This window comes from Mustela erminea, chromosome 8 (assembly GCF_009829155.1).
Source record: "Mustela erminea isolate mMusErm1 chromosome 8, mMusErm1.Pri, whole genome shotgun sequence".
Classification (NCBI taxonomy): Eukaryota; Metazoa; Chordata; class Mammalia; order Carnivora; family Mustelidae; genus Mustela; species Mustela erminea.
The window spans coordinates 68,419,320-68,445,058 of NC_045621.1; the positions used below are offsets into that span (position 1 = coordinate 68,419,320).

A 25,739-nucleotide genomic window follows, 5' to 3' on the forward strand; every position below is an offset into this window, starting at 1 on the left:
TCCCCTACCTGTGCTCCAGATTCCCAGCATTCCCCTGTTGGGACCTGCCCAGCGTGGTGGGATTTGAGAGGATGGCAGGGAGTCTCCTCTTCCAGCTCAAACCCCAGGGGCCCTGGCATTGTGGGAAATTCTCAGGTCACTTCGTTCTTAGGGAAATAGAGCCAAAATCTGGGGCTATAATTTAGAATTTTTAAAATAATCAGCTGTGTGGGAATATAAATCCTCTCACACATTAGGCTTAATTATTCACCTCTGAGGCATTGACTTGCCCAACACATGGGTAGCTGACTCAGTATGTGTGAGGAAAGGAAGGGCCTCTCACAGCAACAGAGTCTGATGAGATCGTAGATGTTCCCACCTTCTCACCCAGGCAGAGAAGCTGGCTAGTTCGTACACATGAAGCTGTGTTTTACATGGCTTCTGGGGAGATCATCTTATATATGAGTTAGCCTACAAAATCGCTCTTGTCAGAGCCTTAAGAATCTGGTGGCAAATCTAGTGAAAGTGGTTCTGCATGAGAGGAGCTGCCAGCAAAATGGGGGGTGGCTGTCTGGACATAAGGGTACAGTCAGCACTGCTTGGAAGGAGAACAAGTCCCACCCCACCCCCCAAATCTACCCATTCTGAATTCTTTCTCTTTTTCCTCTAGGTGAAACGAGAGTTAGCAGGGGTCCTCATTTTTGAATCTCATGCCAAAGGAGGAACTGTGCGTAAGTAAACGTGATGAACTTGTGCCCAGCGAGCCTCTTCGTGAGCACAGGCCCCAGGAACCTGACTGCAAATGCTTTCTTTTTTTGGGCTCAGGTCAGACTTAGTAGAATGTCGCGTGGTGGTTTGGTTTCTCCAGGACCTGGTTTGTTCTCAGCATGCGTTTGTTCTGCTACTGCATGGGGGTTTTCCTTTCCAGCTTGGTAGCTCTTGGTGGCTGAGTCCCCACTTGCTCCCTGCTGACTCGAGACAGTGTTTAAAGGCGGGTCGGGGGAAACAGTGACTTCATCAGGAAAGGACCCCACGCAGGACCTTTGCACAATGACTTCACTTCAGTTTGGTTTTCAGAGAATAAGTCTATCTTTCGAGATTCCTGTTAAAGCGATAAATGACCCTGCTTGCTTTTTATTCTCTCACTTCTGCGCTCAGCTCCAAGAGAGAATTTCTTTGCTCCAGATACTGATGCAATGCTAGTATATCATCTCTCCAGAACCCAAGCTGTTTAGTTCTATGCTGGTTTTTGGAAGCAAGAAACTGAAATTTGATATTAATAAATGTGAACAAAATTGTCTAGGCCATCATTTTCCCCGAGTTCTCCAAAATCACTCTTGAGAAACATGGTTCATGGTCTACTCAAGTCTGCCTTCTCTAATCTCCCAGGAAGAATCAGAAAGCACGTCAAGATGCTAAGGTTTGCAGATGTTCTGCAATAAAGAAAAATGTTCACTCCATTTAAATGGATACTTTTTAAACTTAGTGAAACACAAGACACCTTTTTAAATGGACACCTGTTAACTTTTCAAGAGATGTTCTTTGGAAAACCTTGCCCTTTCTTCAGACTGTGTTAGTCAATAAAGTAGGAACATGAATCATAAAAGCAAAGAGTTATAAAGACTGTATTTCAAAATGTTTTACTTTCAGTCATCAAAAGTGGTATTCCTAACATGTGTATTTATTTTAGTAAGAATGCTTTTCTCTACATTTTAAAAGTTCATTCAAATATTTTTTATTTTATTTAAAAAAATTTTTTTTAAAGATTTTATTTATTTATTTGACAGAGAGAGTTCAGAGGTAGGCAGAGAGGCAGGCAGAAAGAGAGGGGGAAACAGGCTCCCTTCTGAGCAGAGTGCCAGATGCGGGGCTCAATCCCAGGACCCTGAGATCATGACCTGAGCCAAAGACAGAGGCTTAACTCACTGAGCCACCCAGGCACCCCGAATATTTTTTATTTTTATCATCGCTGATGACTTACAGCATTCATTTTTTTCATTCAAACTCTTGATTGTTTTCATTTTATTAAAAATAAAATATTTAAGTATGGTGTCTGGGTAGCTCAGTTGGTTGCGTGTCTGACTCTTGGTTTTCCTTAGGTCCTGATCTCAGGGTGATGAAATCACCATACTCAGCATAGAGACTGCTTGAGAGTCTCTCTCTGCCCCACCCCCCATCCCTGCTCGCTCGCTCTCTCTCTCTCAAATAAATAAAATCTTTAAAAAGAATAGAGATTATTACAAGCACCTTTTTCATCTTCATCAAACACTAACATTATCCCATTTTTTTCATGTTTTCTAAAGAATGAAATTATAGAAACAATTGAAGACCCCTTGTTCCCTCCTTTATCTCATTCTTTTCTTCTCTCCCCAAGGTAACTCCTACCTTATATGTAGTGGGCATCATTCCAACCGATTTTTAAATAACGTGTCGATATGTATCCATAAACAATATGTAGTTCTGATTTGCATGTTTTCAAACTTTACCCTGGTGGTAAGATTAATTTTAAAAACTATTTTCTATAGCATCATAAGTTTTGATGAATGGTGGGAGAAAGTGTATTTATTGCTTTAAGAAATGGATTGCTAGTGCACTGAATTCTAGTAAATTCATATCGTTTAGAGCATAGCAAGTAGCACAGTGTTTCTGTTCCTTTCCTGTTCTATAGAAAAGGAGATACTATTCCACCTGAATAAGTTAGTATTTGCCAGTAATTTTTTTTTCCTTTTGGAATAAATGCATAATTCTGGGGACTTAAAAATGATGATTTGATAAGCTGTAATTTATATTGATGTGCTTCTATTCTTGTCACAAGTCTTTTCATCTTTTTGTATCTAGTGTTTAACCAGGGGGAAGAAGGCACCTCCTGGTACATTATTCTAAAAGGATCAGTGAATGTAGTCATTTACGGCAAGGTATATATATATATATATATATCTTTTTCTTTTTGAAACTTTGTTATGCTCCATTTACTAGTGTGGCTATAAGTATTAACAAAACAGTGCTACAATTAAACTTGCAACAACATTGTTACTCAATCTAGAAAAGACATTATGGCATCTCCAATCATAGATTATCTAAATTACATTCAGTAGAATTGAACCTTCTGGGACTCTTCTCCTCAGAGATGTATACATTTTAAATAAATACATAAAATATATGCATTTAAGTTAGGCCATAATCCATATTCCTCAATGAAAAAAAATAAAACATTATAGTGTAATTATGTAACTCTCAGCCCATTTATATATACAGTGTGTGGGAGAAAGGGGGTCTTGTGGTGTGAGGCTGAGTGGGTGTTTGCTCAGATTCGGGGACCCTCTTCATCAGAGTGTTCTGCTCCCTCCAGGGTGTGGTCTGTACCCTGCATGAAGGGGATGACTTTGGCAAGTTAGCACTGGTCAATGACGCGCCAAGAGCTGCTTCTATCGTCTTGAGAGAAGACAATTGTCACTTCTTAAGGGTAGACAAGGAGGATTTCAACCGGATCCTGAGGGTAAGTCCAAGGTGAAGTGTGGCCGAGGGGCATCTCCTTTTTCCTTATGCCAGACAAGCAAAGATGGTAGTGTGGTGCTTATCGAGCAGTACTGTTAATACCGAATGCTCTAAGAGTAAAGAGCCTTGGTTACATACCTGGTATGGTCTCTGTGCTTTTGTGCATTCTGGGACCCAAAGAGGGTATTCCAGTAAAGCTGCAAATGGAGTGTGTGCGCTGGACCAGATCATTCCACACATCCCTACCGGCCCCTGAGAATTAAAGAAAAATAAGGATTGCCTTGGCCAAATGTCGAAGTCTGAGACATTCTCTTCGGCAAGTCTGGCTTTGCCATGTTGTGTCCTTCCCCGCCTCATTCTCCAGCTCTTTCTCCATCCTAGACCCTCTTAGTCTCTACCTCCCATCTCTTCCCAAATCTGAACCTCTCCTGTATCATCACGCCCTCTCCTGATTTACTGAGTGATTACATGTGAGTGGGAATTTCCATCACTCATGGTTACCCCAACCAAGCATTTTCATTTCAAGTGTTTTATGTCAAATTGATTCGTACTACAGGAATTTCAGACTTCAGCCGGTAGGTGAAGAATAATTGGGGTGATGAAGATATGAAATCGTACTTAGGGTTGGTTCTGCAGATGGGCCTAATCTAAGCTAATTTAAGTATTTGTGAGTGTGGGTGATGTTGAAGAGAGGTGGTCCCTGGTCTTCCCCCCCCAAGACACATGCAGCACGCATGCGCCCATGCATGCACAACCCTTGGTCCCTTAGGAGGGATGACAGAGCTTGGGCTGGTGGCATGATTGTGGCCTTCTGGGGATGATGGTGATTTCCTACCACCCTTGGCCTGCCCAAGCTTGAGTTCACGCTGAGAGACTGTCCCTCGAGGATCACTTTGCTCTTCTCCCTTCCTGCCTCTCCCAGCCTTAGCTTCTTTCTCTAGCCTACCCTGATGTCCGAAATGCAGTTTCTGTGCTTTCTGGTACATTTGGCATTACTTCATGATGATTTGCAATTCCTTCTCCATTCCTTATGTAGGAACACCTATTTGTACACAACCTTATTAAGCATTTGCCTTTGGTAGTAGAATTTCTGACAACATTTGGGAATGCTTTTGTTTGTCTTGGGAATGCATTCCCTTAATGCAAAGGAAGTTAAATTTAAAATTATATGCCACCAAATAATATAGAGAAAAATGCCTCATGGAATTTGACATGGTTCTTAACTGATTTCTTTTAAAATGGGGGCCAAATGATGAGAAAAAGCATATTCCAATTTTTAACTTAATTGTTTAAATAACATTGAAATTTAGAGGTAAACTTTCATAACTCTTTGAAACTTACACACACAAAATTTGCACTCACCCAAAAATAATTCTTTGAAAGAATCAGATTGGGATCATTATGGATACAGTTTACAAAATTGGCCAAAATAACTGACAAAAAATTTTTAATACATTTCAAACAGATTTGTTAAAAAAGTAAACAGAGTTTTTTGATGAGAGAGAAAAGGTACAAACCCGTGAAAACGACACACCCTCAGAAGACAGTCAGAATACAAAGCCCACCACCTATTTTTGTAAGGATGAGTGCCCTTGCTCTCCTGTCTTCCCACAATGCCACCTCTCCGAAAGGTTTCTCAGAACACAACCCCCTCCTCTCTCCTCGGCTGTTTTTCTGAATCTGGGGTAAAAGCACAGCTTTAAAACCACGAGATGCAAACCTCATCTGGTCCTCTCCCTGACCGTTCCAGCCCTGACTTTGAAAATGACTTAATTTGTAGATGCAACAATTAGCATCACAAGCACCAAATGAGTTTCTGAAGCATTTGAAATTTTTTTCATTGTCTGAGAAAACAGCAGCATCTGTATGTGGTGTAATTTGTATTTACAGGACGTTGAGGCGAATACAGTCAGACTTAAAGAACATGACCAAGATGTCTTGGTGCTGGAGAAGGTCCCAGCAGGGAACAGGGCTTCTAATCAAGGAAACTCACAGCCTCAGCAAAAGTAGGTTTGCATCCAACACTGCAATTGCCAGACTATGATTAACCTTTTCACATGGTATCATCATTTCTACAATAGCATGCTCTCCTTTTTTGTGGAAGACAGCAGTGTGTGTGACTTTTTTCTCTCTATTGACTAATCACACATCTTGTGGAGGATAATGTATCATTTCTGGCACTGCGTGGAGTGTGGTGCTGCCTGGAGGAATTCAGAGGAGACTGTTCCCCTACTCTGCAGACGCTCTCTGTCTACGGTGTTCAGCTGTAATAGCTTTGGAAGAGAAGACGGGGAGAACAATGCAAATAAGAATGCCAGCCAGTGCAAAGGATGGGAAGGCCCCGAGGTGATGAGAACCTCTGGTATTTGAATTTCATGTGTAGGATTTCCCAAGAAGTGCTTTCATCTTATCGGAATGAGCATCTTGGCCGGGAACCCAGACTTCAAATATAAGACAGCCTATTGATTGCAGCCCAGAAACATCCATTTGTCCTTATCAATACCCAGTCCTGCTAACACTGAAAGGAGGTCTGCTCCCCATGTCTCGGGTTCCCTGTCTAACTTGAACCTTTTTCAGCTCTCTATGCTCAGTTCCATCTTTTGTTGCAACTCCTTGCATGAGGCTGTTTTCCCCATCAAAGGTACCAACACTCAAATAGGAAGACAGAAGAACAAGGAAATGTAGCTTTAAGAAATTGTAGAAGATTGCAGAATCTTGTTTTTAGTGTAGAGATCAATCTTCAATCTTGGAATAATAAAAACACCCATTCTGTAGCTAAAGAAGTGTCACCAAATAATATATTGAAAAAGAATGCCTCCCAAGTAATTTCCCTTTGTTTGCAACAAAAATGGGGTGTTCCTTTAATCAGGCTACTCACAGTAACTGATGAATTTATACTGTTTAGACTAGAAAAGCCCAAAGCTCAGACATTTTCATCTGGATGAATCAACATATTTTCAAAGAAGGCGGGAAAAAATAGAATAATGTTGGATAGCCATAATGTATTTTGCATGTTTTGTGTAATTCTTACAACAAACCCCTGTTAACAGATGGGAAAAACTTAGGCTCAGAGAAGCAAGTTACTTGCCCAAGATTACAAAGCTTGTAATGACAGAACTGGTGCCAGGTCCAGCTTGACTAGTTTAAATGCTTTTCTGCCTTCGACCATGAAGTTTACTATAGCCAAATACAGTATGTAAATACTGTATCCTCAACACTATCACCTAAACTTTGCAGACCAATATATTTCAAAAGGGCTGACATAAAACAAACTTTATTTAAAAACTACCCTTTCACATATAAGCTTATAAATTGCCAACCAGAGTTCTTTTTTTTTTCTTTTTCTTTTCTTTTTTTTTTTTTTTTGCTACTATCCATTCTTAAAAATGTTCTTACATAAATGTTTTTAAAAGTCATCCTTTGAGCCCATAGGGGATGAGATTGAAAACATTTTTTATGTGAAAGTTTGGCCCCTCCCCGTTGATTTTCCTTAGGGTGCTTAAATATATCTAGACCATTTTATAGTGGCAATCTGCATTCTTTAATAATGCCTACAATGTCTCAGGAAAAGTTTGCTACCAGAAAAAGGAAGCCTTGAAAATTCTCCTTAACCTTGAAACATTTGACCAAGAAGTCCCCTGGAGGCCCGCTTCCTTCACCTCTTCATACCACAGGGGGATGATCAAAAACGTTTGCTTGTTACAACATAGTCCATTCAGAGCGCCTTCCAAATATAGATTTTTTTTTTTTTTTTTTAGAAATCAAACTAAAGGGAACAGAAGAGGAGAAGCCCATGTATTCAATTTATTTTAGGCCTGGATCTGATTTCCGTTATATCTCCTTTTTTGTGTTCTGCAGACCAATCCAGATTTCTTATATAATTCAAAAACGTGTGCATGTTCACAGCAAACCATTTAAGAAATATCAGTCAGCGCAAAATAATGCAGTAGGCAAGATCAGCTCCCTGAAGAGGAAAAAGCCATTCTCTCAAGGGGCCCCTTCCCATGTTGGGCTTTCTGAAGCCAGACCAGAGTTAAAAGGGGGCACCATGTGAGTGAATTTTGGCCTGATGTTCTGGATAACTTTGATAATATGCCAACAATGCTGTCTATGGATGGACTTAGGAACTTTGAGGGCCTCTGTCTTTTCAGAAATCATCCTTTTTGAGCTCAAAGGGGGTCACCACATTGGTGCTGATAGTAATGTTATTTTTCTGATTCGCTTTTCCCCTGAGAAATCCAGAACAGTTTTTTATGTATGCATTTTAAACTTTCAAAACTGCCTGACTACCCAAGCCACTCAACTCTGAGGATGATATTAAAACGTCAGTAGCAGGACAGTGTTTCTCGTGATGAATAAACTATCTGAGGCTCTCTAACGTTTACCATTTTGGATATCTTCTGCTCTGTGGTTACGTGATTTTAGGAGGAAAGAGAAAATTTGAAGGGACTATTCCTGTTTTAGTTCCCGTGTTACTTTTTCCCGAGACTATCAATTTCTCAGCTCCATCCTGTTTGCAGAAAGATAGTCTCTTTTAGGCTTTCCTCCTTCCCCATCCTTTATTGTTGTTGTTCTAGGTGCAGAGAGAAGTGTCCTCATTTCTAGACTCGGTGTTTGGAAACGATTTTCTGTCACAGGCTTAAAAGCCCACAGCTTGGATAATGTAACCAATTGAGGTTTTCTTTAACTTAGACTAGAGGAGCTCCTTCATGCAATAAACTGAAGGGAGCCATGCTGTCTGGTGTTCAGGTCGCTCATTTAAACAGAGCTCAAGCAGAGGGCGTCTGGCAGCGTTCAGTGTGAGACAAAGCAGCAACATGATGTTTCAGCAAAGCTCAGAGCTGCAAGGTCACAGATGGCTACGTCTGGCCAGGAGCTCCTTGGCCCTCCCTCTCCAGAGTTCCCTACCCTAAGAGAGTGTCCACACCTGTACTACCCTCTGTGGAGCTGGGGAGGGAGAGGATGGGCGAAGGCAGCCCCCAGCTGTTACCACTAGAGGGAGCCATTTGTAGCAAAAACAAGATCCCGGGGCCTCTGCGATCCACTGGGTGGACAGTTAGAGATATTGTTTCTCTCTGATGAGATGATAGTTTCCTATCTTGGCTGCCCCCCACACACGTCTTTATTCTTCTTGGCCTGACATAATACGCTAACTAAGGAGTGTCCAAACCAAAAACACCAGAATGGGAAGCCAACCTGGCAGAGCTAAACTTCAGAGGCAGGAACGAATGTCCAACTGATTCCACATCTGCTCTGTAGCAAGCTTTAGAGCCCGCAGCCGCCTAGCAACAGCTGCCCAGTGCCCTGTCCAGTCCACGTAACTGGTGTTTGATCTGATGTATTTATACACTTAAGTAAATAAAACTTGTTTTCGGAAACAAACAAGCTCCCGTTCAGCATGTGTGGCCGGTATCTAGACATAGCCTCAATCCGGAGCATCTTGGATCCAGGTACCCACCCGGAGTGACACCACAAGACGTACACCTGTGCTCCAAAGCCAGCCCAGGCTCACAGCAGACCCTTAGTAACTCTGACCACAGGTCTGCAGCCTCCCCTTGCCAAGTAGTTTCTCCATCTGCAGAGTGATGATCATATTTAGCAAGCAGGAATAAGCCTGACGACATTGTTCAGTGCCCACCCAGCTGTTTGGGGCATAGTAAACACTCCACAGAGGCTGATGCCCTCTGTAACCCGGTTCCTTGTTAACGTGGTCAGATGCTACTCATCTCCCAGCTCGTGTGGGAAGCATGACCCGAGAATCCTGTGTTTCAGGAATTATTGAAGGACCTCAGCAATTTTCTCCATTTATGTGTCTGAGTCATTATAGAGACACCCTCTCTTTTCCTCGAATAGGCACCACCTACACAAGGAAAAACCCTTGTCTTTTGCCTTATGTATTCTGAGAAAAGAGTGACACTTTTGAGATTAAAATCGATTATTTTTCTATTCCCCCTTTCCTCTTCCAGACTCCAAAGCCAGGCTTCCTCAAAGATGTAACTCTTCAGCTCCTTTCTGGTCCTGAGTGCATGTATACACTCGCAAGCACCCACAGCATAGTCCTGGCTAATGGTCACCTTACCTTTCAGGGAGCCGGCATTTGCTGCCTCATTGAGTCCCAGGCTCACGCCACCCAGTCTCTGTTTTCTCGTGCACAGGGTTATAAGTTGGCTTGCTCCTTCTATACCCCTACAGGCAGGAAGTAAAGACCTTGACAATTAATACTTCACAATATTCTTGGGATCTCAACACACTTCCTGCAAGGTCTCAAACGGGCAAGGAAAGGGTGTTGGTGAGGAGAAAAAGAAATCTGGGCTCTTCTGGAGCTGAATTATACCACTGCTTTCTGAACATACGCGAGTTTTATTTTCGTTCTTGTTTTTCTTCCCATCATTTTGTTTTACGTGAAAACCCAAGCAGAAAAGCAAAGTCTGAGTTTTAGAAGAGGATCACTCAGATCATCTTAACGTATTTTGCCTATAGCTTTCATTCACTGTTTTATTGCTTTCTTTAATATGACTTTGAAATAACCCACATTCAGTTTAAAACATAAATCCTGTCCGGTGGATTGTTGAAACCCATGGATGGATCTTCTGAAATAATGACTAAAACCCCCACTCTCCCAAAATACAGATATTTGATAGTAAAATAAATTCTGTGAATTTTCTACTGTTGATTTATTTCCTATTCCGATGCTACTGGAGTTTATTTGCTCACTGGTGTTTAGGTTTTTGTTTTCCTTTCTCTTGTTTTATTCTTAGCTATGTTTCCAAAGCACATACCAGTGTACAGTTGGGAAAGACAGAACATTCCAGAAATAGGCAGGGGAATCCAATATGGGACTGAGATTTTGCTACAAATAACCCATATATGGAAACCTAGTTTACTGTCACTTCCCCTCACCATCTCCCCCTGCCTGACCTGAACTGCCCTGTGATTTACATGATCCTTTCCATTCCCTCAGAGCAAGGCTGAAGTTTCTCGGTTCCCAGCCTGCGAGAGCCACTTTCCAAGTTTTCTTTAGTTCCATGTAGGGAAAAAAGAATAATGTTTTAGTAACTACTTCAGTTTGTGGGAGTTTTCTTCATTGCCTTCCCGTGTGGCTTTGGCAAGGTACATGGTCCCTCTTACCATAAGGAGACTATAGGCCATAAGTTAAGTCATGATGGTTCACTGGGATTCCGAACATGAACAAATACATGAAAACAAAATAAAATAGAAAACATAAAAACCTTAGGCATGTAAAAAGTTATTCTTTAATGATTTGCCCACTTCTGAAAAACTAATGGTTTTTATTTCTTATCCAGGTATACTGTGATGTCAGGAACACCTGAAAAAATTTTAGAGCATTTTCTAGAAACAATACGCCTTGAGCCAGCTTTAAATGAAGCAACAGGTAAACACCGAGCAGTTTTGTGTGTCCATTAAATCCATGCAGAGCACTGTTTAAAAAAAAAACCCAAAAAACCTGAATTCATTCTCAGTGTGTGTAGCCACACAGTTTCAGGAGGAAGATATGTGTATTAACATTAAAGAACCTTCCTCTGTGGCCAAGTCAGGGAGCAATCTTTCTGACCCTCTTCAGCCCACCCCAGTTCTGGCTGTCCTTTGTAGATGGCACAGACTTGTTCATGCATTTTAGGAATAGCCTTCCATAGACTAGATTAGATTATCATTTAAGTCCTATGTATTTCCATAAAGGATTTGTGCCAGCTAAGAGTAAAATGGTTCTGTCTGCAGTTGCAGATTCTCAGGCTGCCCCAGGGTGGCACTGAACACCCCCACCTGTGCAATCCTGCTAGGGCTGTCATAACAAAGACCGCAAACCGGGTGGCTTAAACAATAGAGGTATATCATCTGCGAGTGCCGGAGGCTACAAGTCCAGGATCAAGGTGACAGCAGGGCTGGCTTCTTCTGATGGCTGCGGAGGAGAATCTGTTCGTGCCACTTTCCTAGCTTCTAGTGGCTTGCCAGCGACCGTTGGCATTCCTCGTTCTGTAGCTGCTTCTCTTTGGTCTCTGCCTTCATGTTCACATGGCATGTTCATGTTCACGTGGCATGTTCACTATGTGCCTTTGCACATAGCCTTCCCTCTGTACATCTGCCTCTGTGTCCAAATTTCCCCTTTTCATAAAGGATACCACTCATATTGGATTAGGGCTCAACGCTGATGCCTCCTTCTTAACTACATCAGCAAAGACCCTATTTCCAAATAAGATCACATTCTTAGGTAGTGAGGATTACAATTTCAACATATCTTTTCAGGGGGGAAACATTCCACTCATAACACTGCCTTATGGTGAACCAGTCTTCCTAATTACAACTCAGAGATTTGAGGATGAATGAGACAAATCACACCACTGAGCTACATGTTCAGAGTTACATACTGTTCTCCATTTCAGTTACCATCTTGTACATGACTTTGGAACAGCAAGTATTCAACTTAAAAAAAAAAATCCTATGTTACAAGCCTGTCTCAGAATAATAGGTTACTATTTTAAGCATGCCGAGCCCGTAGAACATTTATCACTAAAAGAAGTTCAAAGATTTATGTCAAATACTTAGTGACAGTTCAAAGCCCAGTTCCATCACCTTTGCAATATATTCAAGGTAAAGTCATCATTATTACTATATACCTCCGAAAAGTATTTTGCCACTGATTTACTTCTTATTTGATCTCCTCCTTCTAGCTTCTCATTTATACAGAGATAATTGGATTTGTTTTCATGCAGTACCTTAATTGGGGAGTAGTCTGTATAAAAGCCAGGATCTCTGACTCTAGAGCAGTCATTTTCAGTTCAATATTTGTTGAGTCTCCTGTAGGGCAGACTCAAAGCTGGGTGCTAGGCAAGGTGAACCCAAGAAGCCACCTTTCTGTCCTCAGGAAGTTTATAACCTGCCAAAGGACATAGAGAGATGTGCAAATAACTTGAGCATAAGGCAAGTTCTTCAGGAGGAGGACCAGCTGAGGGGACCAGGCAAAGTGTCATGGAGGATATAGCCTTGGGAGTGGCCCTCAGGAAGGTGGGAGGCTAGTAACGAGACACTGGGGACTAAGCCTACCGTACTGAAGGACAACATTAGTACTGACCTAGACCTAGAAGGACCAAGTGGTCTGGTTCTGCCTGACTATCATATATATAAGTGGGAGGAGGAAGGTAAGGTCTAGGAATTTAAAGACAGATCTTACAGGGTCTTCAGTGCAAAGCTAAGTAAGCACTAGGGAATGGTTGAAGATGTCTGAGTGAGAAGAATGTGAGAAAAACTTTTCTTGAGAAAGGAAAACCCTCAATGGACCCATTAGAAGGGGAGTCCTTACTTCTTAGAGGCATACATAACCTCTAATAAACCAAATTTCTAGAACCTGGCATCAAGAAAAATACAACTGATCTTTCCCCTCTGTTTAACTATTTGCCCAGAATGTGTGATTGCCTAGTGTAAGAAACAGCAGATTCTGTAAAGTGAGTATTGATTGACAAGGAAGATTCTGGTACATGAGAGACCATGGCATCTAAGGAAAGATCTGTAAGATCTTAATTACCCATGAAGAACAAATATATCCTTCCTTTTAAAGTCACCTCTGAAAGAGGTGGGGACTAGATTATTGCTTCTTCAAAAACTGAAGCCTAGAAATCAGTGCATTCCGTAGCTGGCATGGAGAATGTGATTCCTGACCCTTCCATTTTTGTTGTTAGAACCAGGTCAACATCATAATCTAATATTGAACTTCATTATCTGTGTTTTTTTCTGATTCCATTTTTCTTACATAGAATGTTCATGACTTGGAGATAAAGAACAAATCAGTATCTTCCCATCATCAAGAATATGAATGTTCTATACAGTCCTCCTCGACACTCAAAATAACCCTAGTACAGGCCCATGAAACATGGATGTTATAGGGTGGGAGACCTTGGCATTTCTGGGCTTCTAATACAGTGAGAAATGTCAGAGTCAACAGTGAAACTGGTTTTCATCATAGAAATGTACACCCCTGGGTCTGACAGTACCTTCTCTTAATTTACCAGAACATCTGTTTTCTGCCTAAGACCTATTAGTTTCCTAAACTTTTTACTTCTATGACTAGCATTAGTCATTTAGTGACTTGAGAAATTATTTTCTAGTAGACAATGATTTTTTAAATCAGTTCTCAAGTGTTACTGCCTGTGAGCAGAGAATGAGAAAGCCACATTGAAATGTGGGTGCTGGCTGGATACTGTGCTAGGTGACCAGCTCGCCAGCCTTGGGGTCCCCTCCTCAAATCTCTGCTTTAGCAAAATTTAAGCTACTATGTAGCATAATTCTTGTGAGACTCTTATAGGAGTTTACCCACCATCTGTAAAGAATATCTAAAATTTATACAAAGGTGATCCTAGAGATTAAACTTAGTCAAAGCCGAAGTTCTTTTGTACTTAAGGGGAAAAGTTCCATATAGTTTGTCTGGCAACTTCTCTGTGTCTTCTCTGGGACTGAATAATGGGACTAAAATAGCTGGTAACACCAAGTGAGGACAGTGTGAGATTACACTCATCAGTTACATGTAAATGAGTCTAATGTCGTCATGTGACTTAGTAGGGTGTTAGCAAACAGGACAGTGATGATCCTATTGTCACATGTAAATATATCAAATCAACACATTGTACACCTTAAATTTCCACAATGTTACATATCAGTTATATCTTAATTTTTAAAAACTGTAAGATCATTTAAAGCATAGACTTTGGAAATCTAATATATTCAATTAAAATTTGTACATTTTTTACCATTTTCTATTTGAAAAGTGACATGAATGTCACAAAGATCTCAGCTACCATCTTAAATGTGTCAGAGAGCTTCTGTTTTGTTTTTTGTTTTGTTTTGCTGCAGTTCCCACTCCTAGCCTTTATCTTGTCCTTTTTTTCCCCCTGCTTTTGTTTCCCTCACCAACTTTCTGCTCTTACCGCCTCCTTTTTCTAGAATTCCATTGTCCACTCATCTTTCATTGCTCCCTATGGAAACAAGGGGTAGAAAAGACATAAAGGAAAACAGATGTTGACAAAAGATGTATGGTGTAAGGTAGACAAAGAAATGACCAGATGTGAATCCTGCACATGTGGAAATGCCCATGGGTAGCTCATTAATTATAGGTATTTTTAAAATATGCATTGTGGCTAAGGTGACCAGCACTGTCTCTTTAAAATACTGTACTTTTTTGTTCACCGTCCTAAGACGTTGAGTTTTGATCTCAAGCTTGTGAACATTATTATTTTTAAAATGTAGTACCTCTATGTACAGTCAAACTCAAATCCCCCAAGCCAACGCAGAAGAACCATCGACCAAGAACAAATGAATAGATACTCTTGCCTTTCTAAAGCTTTCTGCAAAAACCTAATTTCTTTTTCTGCTCTGCTTTTCTGTAGATTCTGTTTTAAATGACTTTGTTATGATGCACTGTGTTTTTATGCCAAATACCCAGCTTTGCCCTGCCTTGGTGGCCCAATATCCTTTTGTGGTTTGAAGTCTCTATTCCCTTGAAGACACCTCGTATCTATCTGGTCATTATCTCATTTCATTCTCTGAAGGTAAGTCACAGCCCAGGCAGGGTCATGCTCTCCACCACTGTCAAACTGAAACACCCACAATTTTCCCCCCAGCGTAGACACCAGCCCTCTCTAGCAGGTTTGGTCGTGCTGTAAGGATCTCCTCCCTGTTACCTGTGTAGAGAAATGTGAGCCAAGTTACCTCAGGAAGGTGATACATAACTGGGAGGTAGGTTAAAGAAAGTTATGGAGAAGAGTATTCTTAGAGAATTCTTAGAGAGTAGGGACAGTTCCCTGACCTTGGAAACAGACACTTTACCTCTGCAGGATACCTGACAGCATGACCTGGGGCCTGCCTGCATTCTTCTTCCAAGGTCCAGGATTAATCCCTTTGCGCATAAATATGGGTGACCATAATGGGGTAGCTTTTCTTTCACACCTGTCCTACTCCACCCTGTCCTCCAGAAACCAAATGTATTCCTTCATTGCCATTTTTATTATTGTCACACTGACTGAAGTCACACAAAGTTGGAAATTCTAATGGCAGTTCCCCTGGGCAGCTGGAGCACTGACTTTGTTTGGGGCAGCTTTTCAATAGTCTGTTGAATTGACCAATTAGTACATGGTATCTGGCACAGAGAGAGCATCCAGAAAATCAGGTTGAATAAAAACGGTGAATGTTATTGAGTTACACCCTCAACTTCAGGGATCATGGGAAAGTATATTTTCCAATTTTGCTTTATATTTAAAGCAACAAAAATTTAGACCCCAAAACACTTTGACTTTTTGAGTAGTTAAATCTATTGAAGGAGAATGGCTTTTTTTTTCCCTCTGAGCAATCCAATCAATGTTGCATGTTTTTCTTTTTCAGAATTATAATTGCGCTACCTGATTCTCATTTTCTTGTTCACTCATAATTCTCTTTGAAGTCAACAGAATGTGTGAGGATGGGAGATTTGAGTTGAATGTGTTATTCAGAAGCAACTGCAAGAGTGAGATTTGGGTGTTTATTTGCCTGGAAACTATCTTTCCAAGTAATGACAGCTTAATGAGACTCACATACATTATATATTCTTTCTGGCTTATATTCCGTTTTTCTCAAGTAAAGTTAACACATTCAGGATCTCTCTGTGCTCTTTTAATCCACACATGGTAATCGTTATTAGACCTTTGAGACTTGTTAGAAGGAAAAAGAAAAACCACTACTGAGTTCTTTTTTTCCAACAGTTAGCATATCGATAAGATTTAAGCCAACAAAATGCAGAGAAGAGTGAGGGAATATAGCGGGCCCCATCATGCCATCTTTACAAGTAGGAACCCCAAGTCTTTGTTTTTGCCCATTCTGCTTTCTTCATTTATTAGCTTGTTCTGCTTTAGAGCTGATTGAGGATATTCATATCACTGATCTCTGTTTTTAAAACAGAAGTTCCTAGAGGGGAAGTCCATGCTATGTCCAGGGCGGGAGGGGTGGGGAAAATGGTAGTAGGTAGAGGAGAGAAAGTCGGGAAGGTGAACAGTGGAATCAAGGGAGGCCTATGATATCTGATCCCGGCTCTTCTCTCAGTAGACGGAGGGAATCCAGGATAGCTGGTGTCATCTAAAGTACCTAGTGCCCTCAGATCACCTCCTTCGTACTTGGCCCTACGAGAAGTTAGATTCTCTTCATTGCTCTATTTTGAACCAACTCTCTGTGTTAGGTATCTTGCTAACAACATTGACCCATATTTATCCTTCCAGGTGTCTACTGGGTTAGTATTAGCTTTGTCTTACAAACGAGGCTTCTGGGACTCAGAAACAGTGGGGTGACATACCCAAGGCAAGTCAGTGTCAGGATTCATCCAGGTCATAGGATTCTGAGCCTGGAGTGCGTCACTTTTTTTTCTCCACATATTATTTCTTTAAGAGCTTATCCTTTAGAGTTTAAGAACATTTCTTGACAATGCATTGCAGGATACATGTTTATCTGTGTTTCAGTTGACTCAAAGCAAAGTAGGCCTAACGTACTGAAACCAAATATATGAAACGTTCAGTAGAACTTTTCGCAATCATAGAAATATTCTGTTTCTGCTAGACCAGGATCCACTAGCCTTGAAATTCGCTACTGTGACTGAGGAACAGAATCTGTGATTTTACTTAATTTTTATTAATTTACATTTAAATAGCCATGTGTGGCTTGTGGCTACCATATTGGACAACATGTCTAGTCCTTAGATGGGAACAAGAGCCTCCAACAAAAATTGCTGTCATGTGATGCCGACCGAGGGAGGGTATCCCAGGGATGCCAGAGGCTTACCCTGCTGCAGGCTGGCCAACAGAAAGGGCTCGGTCCCTGAAGATCATGGCAGTGCTTCTATATTATGGTGAGGACTCAATTTTTAGTTCCCCTTTCTCTGTAGGAACATCTTACGTCGGCTTCTTACATAGGCTATGTTTGTTTGGTCATTGGTAACATAAACCAACTGTGATTGTCTTAAAGAATATAGGAATTTCTCAGAGGGATTTGGGGTCACTCAGAGAATTGAAGGGATCCTAGAAGAGCCCAGGCTTTCAAAAGGGGCCTTGGGGGCAAGAAATAAAGAGCTGCTTTGGGGCCAAATCTGCTCCAAGCATCCTAGGCTGATTCCCACATCCCTAGGAAGGAGGGTCGGGTTGGCCTAGCTCGGGTCCCTGCTGACATCTTGGTCAAAGGAAGGCAAAGCACTTTCCCAACAGTCCCCCAGAGCTTGTCTGTGAAGAAAAAGAGAGGAAATGGAGAAGTAAGTGATGAGCAGACCAAACAACTATTACCCATAAACTGCTAACACTTCATGCACCAGCCACAGGGAGAAATCAGGTAAAGCTGAGCTGGTGGGTTGATCCCCATATTATTAACATGAGAGAAGGGAGAGTAAAATACTTAACCTCGTTCCATTAAAGCACTTGGATTAAAGTGAGTTGCTTTGGCTGAGTCTTTTCAAAGTACTTAATATCTGTGACTGTGCCTAGCAGCCCTATGAAGAAGTCAGTACTGTCACTGCTCTTTTTCCAAATCAATAAACGAGGATAATGAAAAATTATGATTTGCTCAGAGAAAGGTAATTACTAGTACAGAAAAGATTTGAGCCCCGAGCCACTGACACCTATTTCTGTCCTTAATCCACATTGTATGTCACCTCCAATTTTGCTTTTAGCGCAGAGGAAGATGGTAGAACTCTCTTTAACATTAATATCTCAGGCCTTTTATACGCTAATGAGAGAAAAATCTCTATTCATTAGATATGCTTGGAACACGATTTCACCTGATGAATACAAGTGCTTTCTAATGAGTTTTTAAAATTATATTTGTTCAATTTCTGTACTTTTCATCTTCAGTTTCTTGAATCTTTTTAAGATTTGCACTTAAAATTCAGTAGAGTTTTCCACTGGTCTTTAAAAAAGAAAATAAAACCACCCATAACCCTGTCAGGTATTACCATTGTTAACATTTTGGTATGTATCCTTCCAGTCTTTTTTCTTCACAGGTAGATATATATTTTTATTTTTTTTTAATTCTTTTATATTTTTAAGTATAACAAGAGAATCATACTATAAGTAATTCTGTGTACTTTGTCATTAAAAAATATTTTATGAGTAGCTTTCTCTGCCACTAAATACTTCTCTGCAAATTTTTTTCAAAGTATAGATATCTTATAAAAGTGAGATCATGTTGTATATGCTTTTTAATAATATTTTCTTCTTCACTTAATAGCATGCTGTGGGTATCTTTTCAGACATGTATGTGTATGTTTATATTTATAAATGAAACTACTTTTTTTAAAGATTTTATTTTACTTACTTGACACAGAGAGAGAGAGAGATCACAAGTAGGCAGAGAGAAAGAGGGGGAAGCAGGCTCCCTGCTGAGCAGAGAGCCTGATATGGGGCTAGATCCCAGGACACTGAGATCATGACCTGAGCTGAAGGCAGAGGTTTAACCCACTGAGCCACCCAGGTGTGCCTACATCTTTTTTTTCCAACCAGTTCCATAAACTCTTATTAAACACAATGTGTCATATAGTGCTGGGCAACAAGGTGACGCAGATGCATGAGAAAAACATGCTATCATTTTCATTAACTCACAATATTATCTGGTAGATTTGTCGTAGTTTATTTTCTTAGCCTCTTTCTATTGGATATTTACTTTTTTTTTTCAAATTTTTTTTCCTATAACGAACACAATGGGCTGAATCAACATCCTTCCAGCTCAATCTTTGCCCACATGTAAGATCATTTCATTACTTTGAAAGTAGGCAAGGAGTAAGTAATGTTTTAATGCTTTTGATGTTTACTACAGCATTGCTCCCCTGGTGTCTTAATTATGTGTTTTATGATTAAACTCTAGCCTATTTTTTTTTTTTGTACAAATGCATGTAGTCCTGGGGCGCCTGGGTGGCTCAGTGGGTTAAGCCGCTGCCTTCGGCTCAGGTCATGATCTCAGGGTCCTGGGATCGAGTCCCGCATCGGGCTCTCTGCTCGGCAGGGAGCCTGCTTCCCTCTCTCTCTCTCTCTCTGCCTGCCTCTCCATCTACTTGTGATTTCTCTCTGTCAAATAAATAAATAAAATCTTAAAAAAAAAAAAACAAACAAATGCATGTAGGCCTTAGTTCAGTAAGTGATCACAACTAAGTTAATATTATTTTGAATTTTAATAACTATGTCCTTGATTTGGAGCATTTTTCGTATCATTTACTTTATGTTTCCAGCACCCAGCCCCCACATGTGAGACATAAAAAGGACTAGTGTGATATTTATTTCATTTTACATGTGGGAGAAATCAAGACACATAGAGCCAAGAGAGCACCTAAGATCACACACATCCTGGCAAATGTTTAGAGAAACTCCATGTAGCCCTAAATAATTCCAACTGCAGGGGACATTGTCCTTGTCATCAGTGCCATCTCAGTGGGTCAGTCTAGCTACTCTGTAACAGGCTGCCCTTGGCCATGGTTTGTTCTCGTATTGCAGGCCCAAAGTAGACTGAGATTCAAAGAGAGACTTTCTTGGGCTTCTCAAACTTTAGGAAAGAGAACAGGAAGCCTACAGCCCCAGTTGCCAGTGATGGCCTTCCTAAAATGAGTAGGGGAATAAGTCATATGTCAAAGCTGAAATGCATGGAGAGTCAGGAAAAAAAAAAAATGGTTCTATGATGGCATCACTGCACTTGTCCAACCCTGCAGCTTACCCTGCCGAAGACTTCTTGTTATGTCAACAAATACAAGTCTTTGTGACTCGGGACAGATTGTCATTACAGCTGAAAGCATCTTGAATGATTATGGCTTATATTTAAATTCATAAAAATGTAAATACAGCAATAATTTTGGCCAAATATTTTTTCCTAGTGTCTTAATTTCTTTTGGCTTAGTATACACAAATTCTCTGCTTTTGGCATGGAAAAAAATTCATTTCATTTCTTGAAGCAAAGAGGAAAAAAGAGAATACAGATTTGCTACGAAGTTTCAGCTAAAACTACTTCTCTATATATTGTATCCCTTATACAGAGACATAGCAAACGCAATAGCTTCCTTTACTGAAAAGGCAGGGCCTCCATCATTTATTTCACTGTCATATTGAGCTGGGACATTCTCTTTAGAAGTTGACTGAGGTTCCCTAGGAGGAACCTTTTTCAAAATTTGCTTTTCTTCTTGATGATTTACAAAACAGCATCGGGTTCTTATTCTCCAGATTAAGCCAAGTTTTTAGGAATATTATTTAGATGTCTAAGGAAAATTGTCAGCTTAAATTTTGTTGAAGCCAAATTTTACCATTGTAGTCCCCCAATTGTTTCTGCAAGTGTTTAATCCATATGCTACTCTCAGTGCAATTTATTTCTGCAGATATGCAACTTAAGACTTCATTTCCAATAAGGAAGACTTGCTTTGATCATGATATGATACGTCCTCTTTCTCAGAAAATGACCGTGTTATCAGATATTCTACAAAGTATTTTATGCCCATTTCTCAGCCTCATATCAACACCATGGGATGCGTACTCTTTTTACGTGAGGGGATGAGACTGAGGAGGTATGCCGTTTTACCCAAGTTCCATTGCTGGCAAGTGTTAGAATAGTAGTGGGTTGAACCCAGCAATGGGTTGTTAGTCCACATCCTACTTCTCTGGTGGGAATACTAGCCCCTGAGTTAAGACTAAAAAGAATAGCCAAGAACGAGAGGCTTCTAAAAATGCAAAGAATTCTGAAAATCAATGAGAAAAAAAAAAGTTCCAAGCAAGAAAATGGGAGGCACATAAAGAAAAATGACAACACAGAGAGTGGTCCTGGGAATTTCAAGTTCATAGGCTCACATAGACACAGGAGCAGCTGATGTGATGGGAATAGCATTACAGTTAAACCCAGAGAGGCCAGGTCTCATGGAAAGTTCCCAAACCACCCATTTAAAAGATTTCACTTTATTTCCAGGGGGCGGATCAATAATAATGACGGTGACTAACACTTGCTGAGCATTTAATATGTCTGCGATACTGTTCTGTATGGTATACCAGTATTGTCTCAGCTCATCTGTAACAGCAGTCCTCTGACATTTACTGATGAAGAGACTGAGGTTCTAAATGGCCGATTAACTGACCGACGGCCTCACGTTTGTAAGTAGGGAAGCGGGGAGATGAACCCAGGTGGTCTGATTCGAGAACTTGCCTTCCAAGCACATGTTGCGTGAAGGAAGGGATAGATTCGCAGCCCAGAATGTTGGGATGCTCCACGAAGGCAAGCAGGGTAGTAAAGAGACCCCATAACACGGTGGGAAAAGCACAAGGTCTGAAGTCAGAAGACCTGTGTTTAAGACCTGAGTCTTACAAGCTGTAGTACTTGGCAATTATCCTTGACCTTTCTGAACCCTGTCTGTATAATAGGGGTAATTATACCTGTCTTGCCCAGTTCATCAGGTGGATGTGAGGATCAAATGAGGCTCTGTGTGTGAAAGTACATTATAAACCTTCAAGCCCCTTATAAATAGTGCCCCATATAAATGCATTATTGTACCACCATGAAAGGAATCTAGCATCATGTAAAGGATATACCAATGCTTTGTCTAGTCAGTGGGCAGATGACCCCCAAAGTTTGTTTTCGGCTACAAGCAGCAATCTTGTATGCAAAGCAGGGCTTAAAAAACAACAACATTGAAGGGTATCAGTTTGAATGTTGATAAGTGTTTTATAAATAGCTGCATAATTAGCATGTACTTACTACAAAAAATATACATAATATTTTATTCCCTGTTGTAGGCTGTAATGAATCTGCCGCCTCTCCGTCCTAGGAGGCTTTCACTTACTTTCTCCATGATAATTTTAATATGTGGAACCATTATTAGCTGAATTAAGAATAAGTAAATGAGCAGTAAAAAAAAAAAAAATACAGAAAAATTACAGGTGCCTGTGGTGAGTAAGATAATAACTAGGTAAAAATATATGAAATAATTACAGTGTTTGAACGGCACAGCCGGCATGAGGAAAATGACTCAATGGAATATTAAGCCAGCTGTTGGCAGGGTAGAAAGACTGTAGCCTACACCGTGGCCTTCACCTCTTCAGATCCTCAGCCCTGATCCACACTGAAAACATTCAGTTTGTCCTCAGTCACAGTTGAGTGATGCCGAAGGAACCGGTCCAATTCGACAAAGAATTCAGTCATTCTGAGAGGCTGTGTTCCTATAGATTAAATACCCTGTAACTAAAAGATTCTATTTCAAAGATGCACCTGATATCTGGTACTTGTGTGGACCTAGCTCCTGATGACATTGAATATGAACGTCCTTAGAATGTATCCATGATCTGTATTTGACATCTTTTTTTTTTAAGATTTTATTTATTTATTTGAGAGACAGAGATCACAAGTAGGCAGAGAGGCAGGCAGAGAGAGAAAGAGGAGGAAACAGGCCCCCCGCTGAGCAGAGAGCCCTATGCAGGGCTCAATCCCAGGACCCTAGGATCATGACCTGAGCTTCGTGAAGGCAGAGGCTTTAACCTACTGAGCCACCCAGGTGCCCCTGTATTTGACATCTTGACAAAACAGAATTTCAGATAATTTAGATAAAGCTTTTAAGGAGCCATGATGTTTGTCTGTTTTTGAAAACTGTGTTATATATAGCACTCCAAACAGTGTAATTGAATTAAGGTAACCAGTCAATCAACAAACATTTGAAGCTTTTTATGATTCCCATTTCTGCTGTTAAGGATTCTGATTTAATGTTCCCAGATGGTGAAAAATCTTATTACCATAACAAGAGAAACCTCAAGTTAGGATTTGAAACCTCACGAATGTTTGGTTAATAGTGGTGAGTCACTGCTTTTTTTCTTTTTATGTAAGTTCTATGCCTAACATGGGGCTTGAACTCACAATGTGCCGCCTCCTGAGCCAGCCAGTCACCCCCAAGCCGCTTTCTAAATCAAGAGGTACTAGTTGGAACTATGGCAGAGAGGATCTAGTTCAGACATTAGGAATCCTATGCCTTCCTGACCATCAGATTGTCAGGGAGCTGCAGCAATTAATTCTTGATTTCCTGTATGTGCTTTGTCTTCTTTGTGGATTTTTTGGGATCAGTTTCCGCATCTCAGACTGATTTCCCCATTATCCGATAAACTTCAAATCCCCTAATTCTGCTGCATAATACATGTTAGCATAAAGAAATGTTAATATCAGACAAAATGTGCCAACAGAGACAGGTAAACAATGTCCTGGTGAGAGATAAGAGAACTGAGTTCTGGGACGCCTGGGTGGCTCAGTTGGTTGGACGACTGCCTTCGGCTCAGGTCATGATCCCAGAGTCCCGGGATCGAGTCCCGCATCGGGCTCCCAGCTCCATGGGGAGTCTGCTTCTCCCTCTGACCTTCTCCTCGCTCATGCTCTCTCTCACTGTCTCTCTCTCAAATAAATAAATAAAATCTTTAAAAAAAAAAAAAGAGAGAGAGAACTGAGTTCTAATATCAAGAATACTTTTGGTAGATTTGGAAAAACACTTAAACTCATTCTACCTCAGTTTCCTTACCCTCTGAAATTGTGGCATTAGAGATACAATCAAAGGGCTTTTGCAACTCACAGATTCTGTGATTCTGTGAATCATCTGAAGTCCACTCAGTGTGTCAGTGATGACTTTGGCCAACATTGACTATTAAGGCCTTTCCTTAATTGTATTTAAGATAAAAATGTAAGTAATTTTAGATTCTCTTACAGACTTTTTTTTTTTCACTTTATTTTATTTTATATCTTTTCAGTGTTCCAAAACTCATTGTTTATGCACCACACCCAGTGCTCCATGCAATAGTGTCCTCCATAATACCCAACACCAGCTCACCCAACCCCCCATCCCCTCCCCTCCAAATCCCTCAGTTTGTTTCTCAGAGTCCACAGTCTCTCATGGCTCATCTCCCTCTCCAGTTTCACCCAATTCACTTTTCCTTTCCTTCTCCTAATGTCCTCCATGTTATTCCTTACGCTCCACAAGTAAGTGAAACCATATGATAATTGACTCTCTCTGCTTGACTTATTTCATTCAGCATAATCTCTTCCAGTCCCATCCATGTTGATACAAAAGTTAGGTATTCATCCTTTCTGGTGGAGGCATAATACTCCATAGTGTATATGGACCATATCTTTTTTATCCATTTGTCCATTGAAGGGCATCTTGGTTCTTTCCACAGTTCGGCAACTGTGGCCATTGCTGCTATAAACATTGAGGTGCATATGGCCCTTCTTTTCACTTCATCTGTATCTTTGGGGTAAATACCCAGTAGTGCAACTGCAGGGTCACAGGGTAGCTCTATTTTTAATTTCTTAAGGAAACTCCATACTGTTTTCCAAAGTGGCTGCACCAACTCATATTCCCAACAGTGTAGAGGGTTCCCCTTTCTCCACATTATAACACTTGTTGTTTCCTGTCTTGTTTCTTACAGACTTCTATCTAACACTTTATTTCTCTGTGTCTTTTTCACCATAAATTCAAGCAGCCATATTGCTTCTTACCTGAACCCAACCGTCATGATATCAGGAGTCATGGCCATGCTTAATATATGTATGTCCTTATCATTTGACAAAATCACAGGATTGTGATGTAATTTATTTTCTCTGCTAACTGCACTTAACATAGACACTAGCCAAGTATATATTTCATATAGTGTGGTTAAAAGTATCTTATGTGGGGGGGGGGGGGAAACGTATCTTATGTATGTGGTTTCCATGGATCATCCTTTCTAAATGGTTGCTTGTCCTGGGGAAGAGCCAGGTTTGTATTCCCATGAGACTTTCTCCATCAAGTGGTTAATGGGTTGTTCTGGTTCTAGCCAAAGAAGGTAATGGTTTCTATGACCTTCCTGTTGTGTTTGAATTTATGAACAAACTATATTTGAAATGTTACTCTTTTTAGGTTTAATTGTTTTACATCATATTGAAACAAGGGACCTGGTGGGATGTTATTTCCCACCCCTAGCCCCCAACTGCTGTCTGAAGGGAATATAGTCTTTTCCCCTCTCTCCATCTTTTTTGTAAATGTTAAATAAAATCTAAAAATAAATCACATAAATCTTCTAAAACCTGGGGAAAGTGTTATGGGAATCAACAGAAGCCCCAACACATCCTCTATAACCATTTCAGGTATCATCAATTACATAAAGTCTTCTCTGTGTCCCTTGAGAATCTGATTCAACAGACTGTTCTGGAATGGAACAATCTGTTGCCTGTGGAGGGGCAGAATGCTTGAGCATATGCCTGGATTCAGCTTATAAAAGTAC

At 40.6% G+C, this 25,739-nt stretch overlaps 1 protein-coding gene across 7 annotated transcripts in view; it reads left to right on the forward strand.

The window, feature by feature from the left end:
- RAPGEF4 (Rap guanine nucleotide exchange factor 4) overlaps positions 1–25,739 on the forward strand; it is a 288,137-nt gene that overhangs the window by 223,855 nt on the left and 38,543 nt on the right. For all 7 annotated transcript variants that reach the window (XM_032355961.1, XM_032355960.1, XM_032355959.1 and 4 more), the window contains 6 exons: positions 650–710; positions 2,818–2,894; positions 3,329–3,475; positions 5,365–5,480; positions 10,779–10,867; positions 14,868–14,946. In XM_032355961.1, coding sequence (XP_032211852.1) covers positions 650–710; positions 2,818–2,894; positions 3,329–3,475; positions 5,365–5,480; positions 10,779–10,867; positions 14,868–14,946 — 569 coding nt within the window. The remainder of the gene's footprint in view (positions 1–649; positions 711–2,817; positions 2,895–3,328; positions 3,476–5,364; positions 5,481–10,778; positions 10,868–14,867; positions 14,947–25,739) is intronic.